The following is a 13,284-nucleotide window of genomic DNA, read 5'->3' as shown; positions in this document are numbered from 1 at the left end:
AAGGAACACTATGAAGCTTCTGAAGCATAATACTGATATTTTACTTACTGTCTTTCAGTACCTCTTATCTTTAAAAACAATAGGATCTAATTCTCTTCCTGGAGAATGCACTGTGAAATTGTTTGATTACTGATACCATTTTATTTGTGCTGAAAATGAAAGTCCTTTGAGTTTTGTGATATTTTCATTCATGTAGTTCATGTGAATCAGTTTCTTCTTCGCTTAGCAGTTTGTTAAATAATTACTGGAGCCCCTTTAATGGAAATGAGGTGCATTAGTGATGGTGATGGTGGTGATGAAGAGGAGGAGGAGGATTAAGAGTAAATCATTTTGTACCCTTATCATGAAATAGGCTTAATGTGAGATTTCTTTGATCAGTACAGTTCTTGATCCAGCCATGAAATGGGCCACATGGAAGGGTTTCTGAAATGAAAGCAGTAGATCAGAAATACCAGGATAATGTTGCTGTTTGTATAATCATGATCACCTGTTCTGGGCTGCCAGGATTTTGTCCTTTGGACTGTGATAGAATTTCTATACTCACCAAGAAAAGGTAGTTCCTCCTACCTAAAGAAAAAGAATGACTTCTTTGTGACAGGGCCAAGATTATTACCATTCCCCCTGAGAGTCTCAGGACAGTACTCACAGAATCATGGATTTCCTTGAACATAAAAAGGGTCTTAGCAAGGACTTGCAAGCAGCCACTGGTCTTAAGTAATGGGCAGGATTTGGCAAAGTGGAAATCAGAGAAGAGGGTGTTGTGTAAGGAGAAGTAATTATGTGCCAGCATGTGGAGGATGGAATGAGCACACTGTTTATTTGAGGAATAGTGAGGAGAGTTCTCGGATTGCAATAAAGAAGTTATATTCCCATTGGAGAGTAGTAGGAGGAGGTAGTTGGAAAGGTGATACAGGGGCCAATCGAAGGACAGATTTCTTCCATTGACTATGTAAGTGAAGGAAAGCCACATAATCAGTTTTTAGAATCATTTTAAACTCAGACAAGTGACAAGCTAAGAGCCAAATCCAAACTCCACCTCTTACTAGGTGGGTGACCTCAGACAAAATTCTTAACTTAGCTGACATCATCTCACAGAAATGTGCCTGGTGAATAAGATCCTTGATGAGAAGCCCCCAGCAAAATGTCTGGTGGTAAAAATAGAGTTTATGAGGAGAAGTGAGGTGCTAATAGTGGGGTTGTAGAAAGGCTGATCTCTGACATCTGTCTGCAGAAGACATAAGGAGACGAGAAACGGGACCAGCTAGGTGCCAGTTATGGCAGTGCCTTAGGAGGTGAGGGGGTGGAGCCTATCAGGCTAGGAAGAGGAGGACACATTTCTACATGTATTCTCACAAGTTTTTTTTTCCCCTGTTGTGGACTTTTGTTTGAGGGTTGTATAACTTTGTTCTGTGATGTTAAAAGTACAACACTAATCATAGACTCTCTTTTGCCTTGGACAGGATGTCAACGATCCATAGGCCTTTCCAATGGGAAAGCCAAGGTGTGCAATTACAGTGGGTGGTATTACTGCAGCAACTGCCATGTGGACGACAGTTTTCTCATCCCAGCACGCATAGTTCACAACTGGGATACTTCAAAATATAAGGTAAGTACAGAACCTCAGTTTACTTCATAATAGCAATGTAGGTATTCAGCTATTGTTTTGTGGGTTATAAAAATAATGACCTAAGAATTTGAAGCAAACTTGACTAGGTAGTCTCATAAAAGCTACAAGATCTTATCTAATGGTTCTTAAATATCTCACATTTAAAGGTGTAACTATGACTTATTAATTTCCTCATTTAAAAAGATAATATAGCAGTTTTTACTTCTGGGCCTCGAAAATGAACTATGGAATGCTAAAAAAGAATTCTGATAGAAAAAGAGGCCTCCCTTATTTTTTATTAGATCTTATCTCCAAAATCAGAACACTCTCAGAGGATAAAAACAGGAAAATAATGCAACAGGAAAGTAGCATACTGGTGACTTCTGAAGGAGAGGACTTAATATAATTCAAGATATTTCTTAGAGTAGCACTCCTACTCATTTGAACGTCAGTCTTCCAGCAAGTCCATCTCCCCTGGAATTAGAAACTGGAGAAAAGCTATGAGGATTTCTCGGTGGCGGTCCACACCAAGGAGCAGTGCACTGAGCCACTCTTCACCTGGAATGTTGTTTACTTTTCAAAAAGGGAGGAAGTGAGAAGCACAGGTATATGCTAACAGCTTTGCAAAGTAACTGCTAACAGCCAAGCAGGTTATCCCAGAAGTACAAATAACAGACTTGGTAGCTGTAAAAGTGCAAGTCAACAGAGGAGGAGAGGAAGTCTGAGCACCAGGACACTCACCTTAAGAGGGTAGAGAGGAGAGGAGCAAACAGTGCACAGTGAGGGAGAAGGACCCAAGGGTGTCCAACCAGCCACACATAGAACAGGTCTTCAGATCACTTGTGACAGAGGCTACATAGGTCAGTTAAGATGAACCCTGAGAATTGACCATAGGATTTAGGAATGTGGAGGTAATGAGTGACCTTCATGAGAGCAGTTTGAATTGAGCAGTGGCAGTGACGCTCTGATGGGAGTGAGTTTGACATGGAACAGGAGAGGAACAAGAGACAAGGACAAACAGCTCCCGAGAAGTTTTGCTCTAAGGGGATGGAGAGGTGTGAGGAGTAACGAGAGGGGAAGTAGGATGAAATTGGGTTTGATTTTTGGAAGAAATAACAGCATATTTTCTATGCTGATGTGGACTACCTAGGAGAGAGAGAATTGCTAGAATGATGTGGTTGAGTAAGAATCGTGTAGACAGTAGGAGGGTTGCCCTTTGCTTGGAGCAGGAAGTAAGAGAAAAGGCAGAGTCTGTGGATGTAGGTGCCAGTGGGGAGCTTGGGGAAGTCCTCTTCCGTTTTCATCAGTAGCTGTCATCACATTGATTTATTTCAGCACCTGTGATCCTAAAGAGATGAAACACCGAGCCCCAGTCACTCTGGGAAGTGCCTTTACCTTCTATTTCATAGCGATATAGGAGTGATTGGGCAGTAATTCTGACAACCCTTTTCTAAACTTGTCCACATCTACACCCATCCTCCTCGTCCTCCTTCCAGCCACAGAAGAAACATCACTCCTTCTATGGAAAGTTTATTCCTTCTGCCTCTGCTCATGATCTTAGCTCCTCCGTCAGTTTTGCCAAATGTGATTGATCCTCATCAGTTTCTTGTTCTACTGGACTTCTCTGGGATATACTATTTGACCAGGAATTCTCCTGGTTCTCCTCCTACCCTGAACTCTTTTTCCTCTCACCTTATCTGATTCTTTGTCTTCTGCCTACACCTTTCATGTTGCAGTTCCTTGGCTTCATTTTTTGTTTCCTTTTCCCACTTTATACTCTGTTGCATTATCTCTTTTCTCTTTCATGGTTTTAACTCCCTGATGATTCCTACTTTTATCTCCAACTCCAGTTTTGCTACTAAAAAGGAGATCTGTGGATTTAATTGCTAAATGACATCTTAGCTCTAACTTTCAACCTGGTAGTCTTCAAGGTTTGTGAATCATACTGCACTCATTAGCTGCACTATACTGCAGTTCCCCCGATGCATAAACAAGGCAGAATTTGGCAAGTCAGGGAATCTAAGCCACTGAAGTACTCTAGGCCTAGGATTCTTTTGTGGTCCTGTGTTGGGCCCGAATTCTGGTACCTGACTGACTAGAAGCTTTTCTGATTCTTCTGCCAGAATGCTGTCCATCTGCCTTGAATATACCTTCCATGCAAAGTGCTTTGTCCAAACATAGTCCATATGACTGCTTTTATACCTCCTTGCTAATAGATGTGTGACACTTGCTTTCAATGTAACCTGGGAGCAAGGTAAGTGGGGAAGGGACTCATAACTGTCCCCTATCTGTAATTTTTGAAATCTAAAACAAACATGAAAATTGTGAGGGGCTATTTGGCTGACACCCTTTCTATATCCCTGGGCAGCTCTGTCTCCTGGTCAATCCAATAACCATCCACATCTTCACTGTCTTCAGGGTGCCTCATCCCTGTCCTTTTCAGCATATGACCTTGCCTCTACTTCAAGGACAACACTGAAATTACAAGATACGGATATGAATTCCTACAAGTGTATCTGTATTTGTACCTGTCCTTACTGCTTCCCCTATCACAGGAAAAAGAGCCCTTTTCTCCTGTTTAGAGAGCATCCTTCCACATGTACTATGGGTACTGTTATCCATAGGGGGAACTCTTCTTCATTCTTCCAGAGCTGATAAAAGCATGTCCTCTTTGGCAACATCTTTCCTGATATTCCTACCCTATCCTATTTGCTGCATTGTTGGCTCTCTCCTTCGTGCCACCACTACCATGTGTGTGTCTCTATAATTACTCTTAGTTAGGGGCTTAGTAGCAGCAGCTTGGAGTTAAACAGGCATTTGTCCAAATCCTACTTCCACCTCTTATTCGGGGCTTGATTTTCTGGGACAAATTACTTGAACTTTCCTGAGCCTCAGTTTCCTACTTTGTAAAATGAACCCAGACTCCCTAAGTTCAGGTTTTGTCTTGGCCATTTATTAGCTGTCTAACCTGGGCAAGTTATGTTGTCTCCCTATGTTTGAGTGTCCTCATCTGTAAAATGAGTACATTAATAACACTTCATAGGACCACTGCTGGTTACATGGGTTCATACATGTCAAGTGTTTAGAATAGTGCCTAGGACATAGTGTGTGTCGAATAAGGATTCATTCTTATTGTAACTCCGATAGTTACCTACAAAAGTCACGTGAATAGGGTAAATAGGACCGGCTATCTGCAGATAATCCTGGTAAGTGCTTAAATGGTGGAAGCTGTTTTAATTATTTTCATAATCCTCACATTTATGCTGCCCTTCTCTGTGTGCTCCCTGGACACAGGGAACCTGTCTCAGTAGTTTCTGGCATGTGGTACATAAGCAAGAATGTACACTGAATCAGTGAGGGGATGAGGCCTATCTTATGGGCCCCTCTAACTCAATACCTCCCAAATCAGCTTCATCACCCTCATAACATGTCCCTCCGGAATGTCTGTGGTCCCACCAGTCCCCATTGCCAGCACTGGGAGATAGCTTGGGCTCTTCCCTCTGCCACCCCCGCCCTATCTAATCAGTTAGCATAAGTCAACTGCTGGCTTTACACTCTTCTGCCCCTGTGATCCCACCCCACGAACTCAAACCTTCGGCGTCACTCCCATGAAGGAGTTTGGTAGCCTCCTAACTGCTTCTTGCCTGCAAGTTTTGCCCTAGCAGTGGTTCAGAAAACCCTAATCTTGCCATGGGTAAGTTTTGTACTCTGTCTCAGTCTCTTCACCTTTTCGAATGGAGGTGTTGATGATAGTAACCACTTCATAAGATTGCTGTTTGCTTAAAACAACAACTCAGGGATCCCTGAGTGGCGCAGCGGTTTAGCGCCTGCCTTTGGCCCAGGGCGTGATCCTAGAGACCCGGGATCGAATCCCACGTCGGGCTCCCGGTGCATGGAGCCTGCTTCTCCCTCTGCCTGTGTCTCTGCCTCTCTCTCTCTCTCTCTCTCTCTGTGTGTGCCTATCATAAAAAAAAAAAAAAAAAAAAAACGACTCAGAGAAAGCCCCTAGCACAATGGGTGCTTGGCTAATGCCAGCTTTTACTATGATTGTATACAAGTTAAACACAAATCTCTTAGCCTGGGATCTCTCATTCCTGCTCTTCTAGCCCCTTCATGCGCTACCTCCCTGCCTCCATGAGCATCCTAGTCCTCAGTCCTGCTGTGCTGGTTCCCACCTCTCATCGTCCCCTTGCCCTCATTCAGTGTGGCAAGCCCTAACTGAGCCTGTCTTAAACTTCATTTCCTTTCCCAGACGGAGTTATCATTCTCTCCTCTGCATCTTGTACTTGACACTCTGAATATCAGCTATAAATATATTTGCCTTGTGTGTATTAGATAACAATGTATTTAGAGGGAAAGAATGCTGGTTGAGTTTGGTTTAGATTATTTAGATTAATCTGCTTATAGCAGGACTTTGGCAGCTAAGAGAGGTGTACAGAGAGCAAGTTAGGGAGGCATTGCCAGCCCCGTGGTCACCCAGAGCTTAGGCTAGTGACACCTGCCAACAGAAAGAATATGTACCACTCCGAGGAGTTAAAACAGAAGAGGTGGCACTAAATGAGGAAAATTTGAAAATCAGACATGGCTTATGGAGATGTGAAATGGTAGAGGAAATCCAGATCTGTTTGTAGTGAGCTGTAAAGGCCACTGAAACCATCAGTTTAGCTGTCACTGACGCTTGCAGCCTTTTTTTCTAGAGCAGACATTTTGCCATGCTGGTCATTGACAAGGTTTAATTTGAGAGGATAAGTAACTCACTGAAGGTGTTAGGTACCCTCGCTTCATCCATGTTGTACATAAGGAAAATCTCCTTTGTCAGACCTAACTTGCAAGGTTCTCAGTGGACCAGGGAAGATTTTAAAGCAACAACAGAGCTGGTCAATTTTATCAGGATCATCTCTCACTGGCATTAAGTAACTATATTCCATTTAGTCCAGGATCTGTTTGTCTTTGCTCAGACACCAGGATTTAACTTAATGTTTCTAATTGTGAGGATCAATTCAGACCTATCAGTTTCCCAGACCAGACATCATTCTGCTAGATCTGCCGCCTCTCCTTAATAAGAAGTACGTGACTGGCTTAAATATCCATTTAAGAGTGAAAAAATGGTTTTGCAGAGCAGATTGAAATCTGTCATCTGAAGCATTTCCTTGTCTGCCCTCTGGAGTAATAATACTCCTAATTATTTTTAAAGCAGGATTTCATCTATTTTCCGGTATACATCCTGCAAATTGAATTGAGCTCCAGGATTACCCAGGAGCTAAACCTTACCATCGTGTTCTATAGCCATTTTCTAATGAAATTCTCTTTGAAGGCAACTTGCCCCCTACTCTCCGCCCTCCCATTCAAAAATACCAAGCAGGACAAAGAGGTGGTGAGGACCTCAAACTTGGCCTCAGCTCTTCCTATATTGTTCCCTTCTGTTGTGCTTTTAAAAAATATTTTTGTGTTCTAGCCTGAATATTCACATTCCATTTAGCTAGGGGTTTTCCATGTTACATAAACCATTTCCTATCTCTACATCTTGAGAGGCATTCAAGGCAAGCTGTACTGCCCTCACAGAGCTGGAGAGCAGCTCGCTGATGGGAAAAACCACTTGTTCAGAGTCATTTGGAGATTTTGTGAACAAATTGCAATTAACCTTAAGATCTCCTGATTCCTTCTCCATTAGTCCCCAGTGCCTGTTTTAAGAGCACCAAGAAGTATTATGGTTGGGATTGATTTTAGTAAGACTTTTGCCATAATTTTTCACAATAAATGGGGAAAAATACAAGAAGGAAACATTATACCAAAGTAATAAGTGGTTATTTTACTGTGGTAAGATTGTGATACATTTTTTTTCCTTTCATGATCTTTATTCTCCAGACTTTCAGTAATGTAATCGTTGCTTTTGTTATTCCTAAAATTTTAACTCACTTATTAGCTCCATATATTCTATTTCAGAAAATATGTATTGACATTTGCCTTTTTTAATGCCTCAGACTTATAAATATGATTGTTCTGTGATTACTTTAGTGTGATTTAATGTGGTATAGAAGGCTACTTTTCCATAAATAAATTACCTTGCACTGCTATACACTTATGTTTGAAAGAGAAGAATAAACTTCCACAAATTTCAAGTTGCAAAAAGTACAAAGGGCATGCATAGAGTTAATCTGCCTCCCACCTCTCTTATTCTTCTTCCCACAGGCAACCAAATTACTCTTGTGTATCTTTCCAGAGATATTTTATGTGTATGTGCTTTTTTACACAACAGTGGCAATAGATGATCTACATGCTGCTTTTGGAAAGCTCTCTGTTCCATTTAGATCATATCACTCTTCCTAGGCTTGCCGGCTTTTTTTTCTTTTTTTATAGCCACTCCATTTTCTGTCATGAATTTTACACATTTTATACACACATGACAACCTAAACAGTCTTTTTTTTTTCATGATTGCTTTTCAGTTTTTTGCTATTACAGGTAATGATTCCATGAACAACTTTATACATTCTGAATGTAAGTTCTTTCATTCACAAGTAAGACTGAGGACACCTTCCTAGATGTAGGTTTGTACATTTTTGAGTTTGCTGCAAATTCCAAATTTCCTCAGTAGGGATTGTGTGCTACACTTCTACCTGTATCTTCTTGCAAACACTTTTCTTCCTTAGTACCAGGATGTCAGCCATCACTTCTGGTGTGACTGTGCTGCCTCAAGCTGTCCTTCCCCTTTTTGACTTTCTTAACTCTAAATATGTGGTAAACTTAGAAACAAATAGCTGTTAGAAGTGTGTGTAAAGTAAGAGTGTGTGGTCTAGACTCACAGCCAGAGCATTGTAAAACACTCATTCATTTCTTCAGCAAGTATTAATTGAACACTCACCATGCTCACTGTTCTAGGCAGTGGAGATATAGTCTCTGCCTTTTGAATGCTTGTACTCCAGTGGAGGGAGAAAGACCGTAAACAAATACACAAATAAGTGACTTCTAGATAAATGGTGTGTTACTGGACTTTAATTCTTTTTCAAGATTTTATTTATTTGACAGAGAACACAAGCAGGGGGAGCAGCAGACAGAGGGAGCGGGAGAAGCAGGGAGCCTGACACAGGGCTCCATCCCAGAACCCTGGGATCATGACCTGAGCCTAAGGAAGATGCTTAGCTGACTCAGCCACCCAGGGGCCCCTGGACTTTAATTTTTGTTTCATAGTTAAAATCAAATGGCCAGCATACTACTAAATTATAGCATGGGTTAGTCTCCCTTTGTAATGCCTTGGCTTCGTATTTGGAAAAAAGGAAGGAGAGAACATGGACAGGCATCACCTTCTTTGAGGGGTGATGATGAGAGAGTTTATGGTAGAGTTGTTAAAAAATAAAAAGAACTGTGATATAAATAATACTAAAAAGCACAAAATGGTTTTTTTCCTACTAAGTATATTAATTCAGCATTTCTCAGAATATGTTCCATGGATCATTAACAAGGTCTGTGCTTGTTAATAGGTGTTCCTCAAAAAGAGGGTTCTATAGGAGGGCCACAGCTAGGACAGCTTTGTAACTGGAACAGGGCCCCTCAAGAGAAAGCATCCCTGGGAGCTCACAGCATGGCAAGAGGATGGAAGGAGTTGAGAGACAGCAGCCCTTTCCTCCGGTTGATAAACAGGCCCCAGACTGAGTTTCCCGTACGACAGTACATAGCTGCCTGTCTGCAGTCAGATAGGTTTGGGAAATTGCTGGGCTAAGCATGTGAGGCTGACAAGGACATCCATAAGCTTTTGTAGGCTAACATGCTACACTTTGAATCACCAAGGGAAGAATGTGGCCTGTGGCATTTTTCTTGGTGGACCTCAGAACACCATTTTTGTGGGACTAGTATTCCTTGGAACACAGTCTGAGAAAAACTGAACTAGATATTTGTACCAGTTCTTATTCTAAAACTCTGCTCTCACCTGTTTTTTTTTTTAATATTTAATTTATTCATGAGAGACAGAGACAGGCAGAAACACAGGCAGAGTGAGAAGCAGGCTCCCTGCAAGGAGCCTGATGTGGACTTGATCCTGAGACCTCAGGATTGTGCCCTGAGCCAAAGGCTGAGCCACCCAGGTGTCCCTCATCTGTTTTAACTGAAGTCCTGACTATCCGCCTCCCCTGCCCCAATCTCCAAATTGCTGTCTCTGGTTAAACATTCCCTTTGCTCCATTGCTGTCTTACCCAGGGCTATTTTTGTGGGGGAGCATACCAGGATACCATTCCAGAACCTCTTTCTCAGAATTACGTAAACCTAAATATTTGAGAACTCTTTTTAAGAGGTAGCCGTCACCAGCTTAACAAAAGATGTATTATGTTTAAATCTATACTAGTGATGGTTACTACTCAAATAACAACTATGTTTATTTATAAATACATATGTTTATATAGATTTGGTCATTATTAATTTGTAGCTAATTATAACCCACTTGCTGTTTCCTCCAACAACTCTTGTGTGTGAGGTGTGGAGAAATTGCTTTCTACCTCGACTTTCTCCTGCTCAGCTCCTGAATCCCGTGGACTACAGCCCTGTGAAGGGGACACCAGTTCACAAATTGCAATAAAATAAAGTCACAGACTTGAGCTCTTATAACTTAGTCTGTTTATAAGCTAAAAGGTATGGAAAGAAATTATATTATTAATAAACCTTAAATATTATTTAGTAAAATACTAAAAGGTCAGTAGATTTGAAAAATGAACTATTGACCCTACAAAAGTTGCTTCTAATGTGAATGGAGTTCCCGGGATCATGGAAAAGAATGCCAACCAAAACCATTTTTAAAAATGTATTGGGCCTATCCATCTGCACCTATGAGCTGAGTTTTTATATATATCAGAAAATGCACTCGGGCTTTTTCATGGTTTTCATAATTTGGTTGGCAAGAAATAGGACAGTAGCTCTTAGGTGGAATATATTTGGTGTTCAAGTATAATTTATGTAATATTTCTGTTAACAGGAAAGAAACTTTCTCTCACATAAACTTTATCACCTAAGAATATCATTGGCTTCCTTCCCTAAGTAACTATATATGTTTAATGTCGTTTTTAAAAAGCTTTCCAATTATAGTTGAGTTTGAAAATGGAATCCTTATACCAGTATGCAGGGTTATTTAGAACTTAAGAAACCAGTGGGGATATAGCATTCGATTTTGCAAAAATAGCATTTTATGCCAAATTCTTATTAGTTCTTTCAAAAATTCCCTTACCATTGTAAGTGGTGGATTCTCAAAAGTGAGTGTGTGCTCAACCACACTGCCAAAACCATTCCTCAGAGTTACAGGGGTTCGTTCACCTACTCAGGCAGCCATGGTCACAGTATGCTCTGTATTCTTAACCCTTGGTAATAACTTTGTGAAGCAGTGCCTTAGACATTATTGAACTAGCTCTGTTTTTGTTTTTAGTAATTTCAGCTTATGTCGGTAGCTGCTGTGCCATTTGTCTCACTGCTTATACTGTCTCTGTAAAATACTTTTTTTTTCCCCTTTTGGGCTTAAGTACCACCTGAAGAGAGAAGCCTTTTCAGGCCTGGGAGACTGGCCAGCGCCCTTTGTCCTTCTGTTCACCTACTAAAAGGTAGTATTGTTAGCCTAATTCAGCAGGGCCCTGACTCAGTATAAACACTGCTCAATAGAGCCAGGAAGACTAATTGAATTGTACAATACATCATTTTTCAGCAACAGTTTCAAGTAGACTGTACTTCTTTTCCCAGAACACCATCCATTTTTTCCTCATTTAAGATATTTAAATATAGCAAATATTTAACTATGATAAATAAAATATTTGAACCCAATTCTCTCTTTCTCCACTGAACCTTGAGCTACATGAGGACAGGGCCATGCCTGCTTTATTCTCCACTAATACCGGCTATGGTATCTATCTGGCATGTACCTGTGTCTCTGCGCCTCTAAGTGAGGCGTTATTTACCCTGCCAATGGTTATTTCCCGTCTGGTTAAATAGTGAAAGGTTTTGGCTAATTCTGGGTGCCTCTTTGTGAGCTGGTTTACAGAGACTGTAAACTTCACCCCCTATGTAACTCTGCAGGACCCCAAAGGATCACACAACAGGTACCTCAAAAATAATTGCTAATAATCGGGGGGGGGGGGATGAGACTTTCATTAGGAAAAAAAAAACATCGAGGCCATTTTTTTGTATCTCTCCATAACACTTTTGTTGAGCTTTATATTAGAAAATATTAAATTACATAAATGTGTTTTAATCAACATGCAATAGCCTTACATTTAGTTACCACCTATTCATATTGATTTGTTTTCATGGTTGGATCTACTTGTGGTACTCTCCTCTGTACCATCTTTGCCCACCAAATGAATTTATGTTTATCCTTCTAGACCTTGAGGCAGTGTGGCTTGCTTTGCCAAGGGCTCCCTTCCCCCGCAGGACAGTTGATTTCTCCTTCAAGATACCAGTGCACCCCATCTGTATTTCTTTTATAGTAGAGGACAGGCTCTGTACTACATGTAGTTTTTGTTTTAAATATTTCTCTCTTATACTAAATAGTCCCTTGAGGGCAAGGACTGCATCCTATTTATCTTCATTAATAAACTTCTAGTCTGGAGTAAAGCAAAGCATTGTGGATTTTCAATTTTTAATGTTGAATTCTATCCTTACTCCTAGTACTAGAGTAGTTTTGTTGGAAATTTTTAGAGAGGTTTTACCTTCCATAAATAGAAACTAAGCCAAATCTACATGTCACTAGCCAATCCACATCTCAGAATTAGTGAATTGGCATGTAAAAAGTTCCCCAAATTACCCACTTGTTATACATTATTTAAGCTACTCCCTCTGTATCTCAGACACCTTGTGTTTCTACTCTAGTGACAATGACATTTTTTAAAAGATTTTGTTTACTTCTTCTTTGAGGGGGAGCACAGAGGGAGAGAGAGGGAGAAGCAGACTCCCTGCTGAGCAGAGAGCCATGTGGGGCTCAATCCCAGAACCCTGAGCCCGAGGCAGATGCTTAACTGACTGAGCCACTCTGGTGACCTGACAATGGCATTTTAAAACTATCTTTCTCATAGTTTTGATGTTTAGTATCAGAAATGGATATAGAATTGGATGGATAGATTAGCCAGTCAGTCCAAGCTCAGTTATACTAAGAGTACTCCTTTCTGCTCACTACAGTGTGTTTTTGAGCCTGTTTTTTATACAAGTTATCCTGTATATAATGTCCTTTTAAGCTATCCTTTTATTCCTTTTGAATTTTTAGTATGTACATGATTTACCTATTTTTAAAAAATGGCTACTTATAAAAGTGGTAAATATACATGTAGGTGGTTTTTAAAAGTAAAAAAAATTAAGACTTTTATCAGTAGTGTTAAGTTTTGAGATTATAGATTCACATGAAGATGCATGGATAGTAAAGAGAGGTCCCATGTACCTTTCACCCAGTTTCTCCCATTGGTTACGTCTTAGATTACTAACATCAAAAAAACAGAAGTGGACTTGAGTATCCTGGGTCTGTATAGTTCTGTGTCATTTTAGCACATGTAGATTCATGTAATCATCACCATAATCAGGATACAGAATTAATTTCTTTCCATGCCAAGGTTACTTTTACAAGTTTCCGGAAGAGAGAAAGCAAAACCAACATTTATATTTAGTTAAATTATGGGCTTTTTCTCTTGGCTTGTTCAGAAATGTGACTTTGGTACTTAAACTC

At 40.5% G+C, this 13,284-nt stretch overlaps 1 protein-coding gene across 4 annotated transcripts in view; it reads left to right on the top strand.

Annotated features, from left to right (window-relative positions):
- PLEKHM3 (pleckstrin homology domain containing M3) overlaps positions 1 to 13,284 on the top strand; it is a 173,666-nt gene that overhangs the window by 64,242 nt on the left and 96,140 nt on the right. For all 4 annotated transcript variants that reach the window (XM_055345361.1, XM_055345359.1, XM_055345360.1 and 1 more), the window contains exon 4: positions 1,461 to 1,606. In XM_055345361.1, the coding sequence (XP_055201336.1) occupies positions 1,461 to 1,606 (146 nt within the window). The remainder of the gene's footprint in view (positions 1 to 1,460; positions 1,607 to 13,284) is intronic.

This window comes from Nyctereutes procyonoides, unplaced genomic scaffold (genome assembly GCF_905146905.1).
Source record: "Nyctereutes procyonoides isolate TBG_1078 unplaced genomic scaffold, NYPRO_anot_genome, whole genome shotgun sequence".
Classification (NCBI taxonomy): domain Eukaryota; kingdom Metazoa; phylum Chordata; class Mammalia; order Carnivora; family Canidae; genus Nyctereutes; species Nyctereutes procyonoides.
Note: the sequence above shows the minus strand (reverse complement) of the source record. Positions and strands in the feature narration are given on the sequence as shown.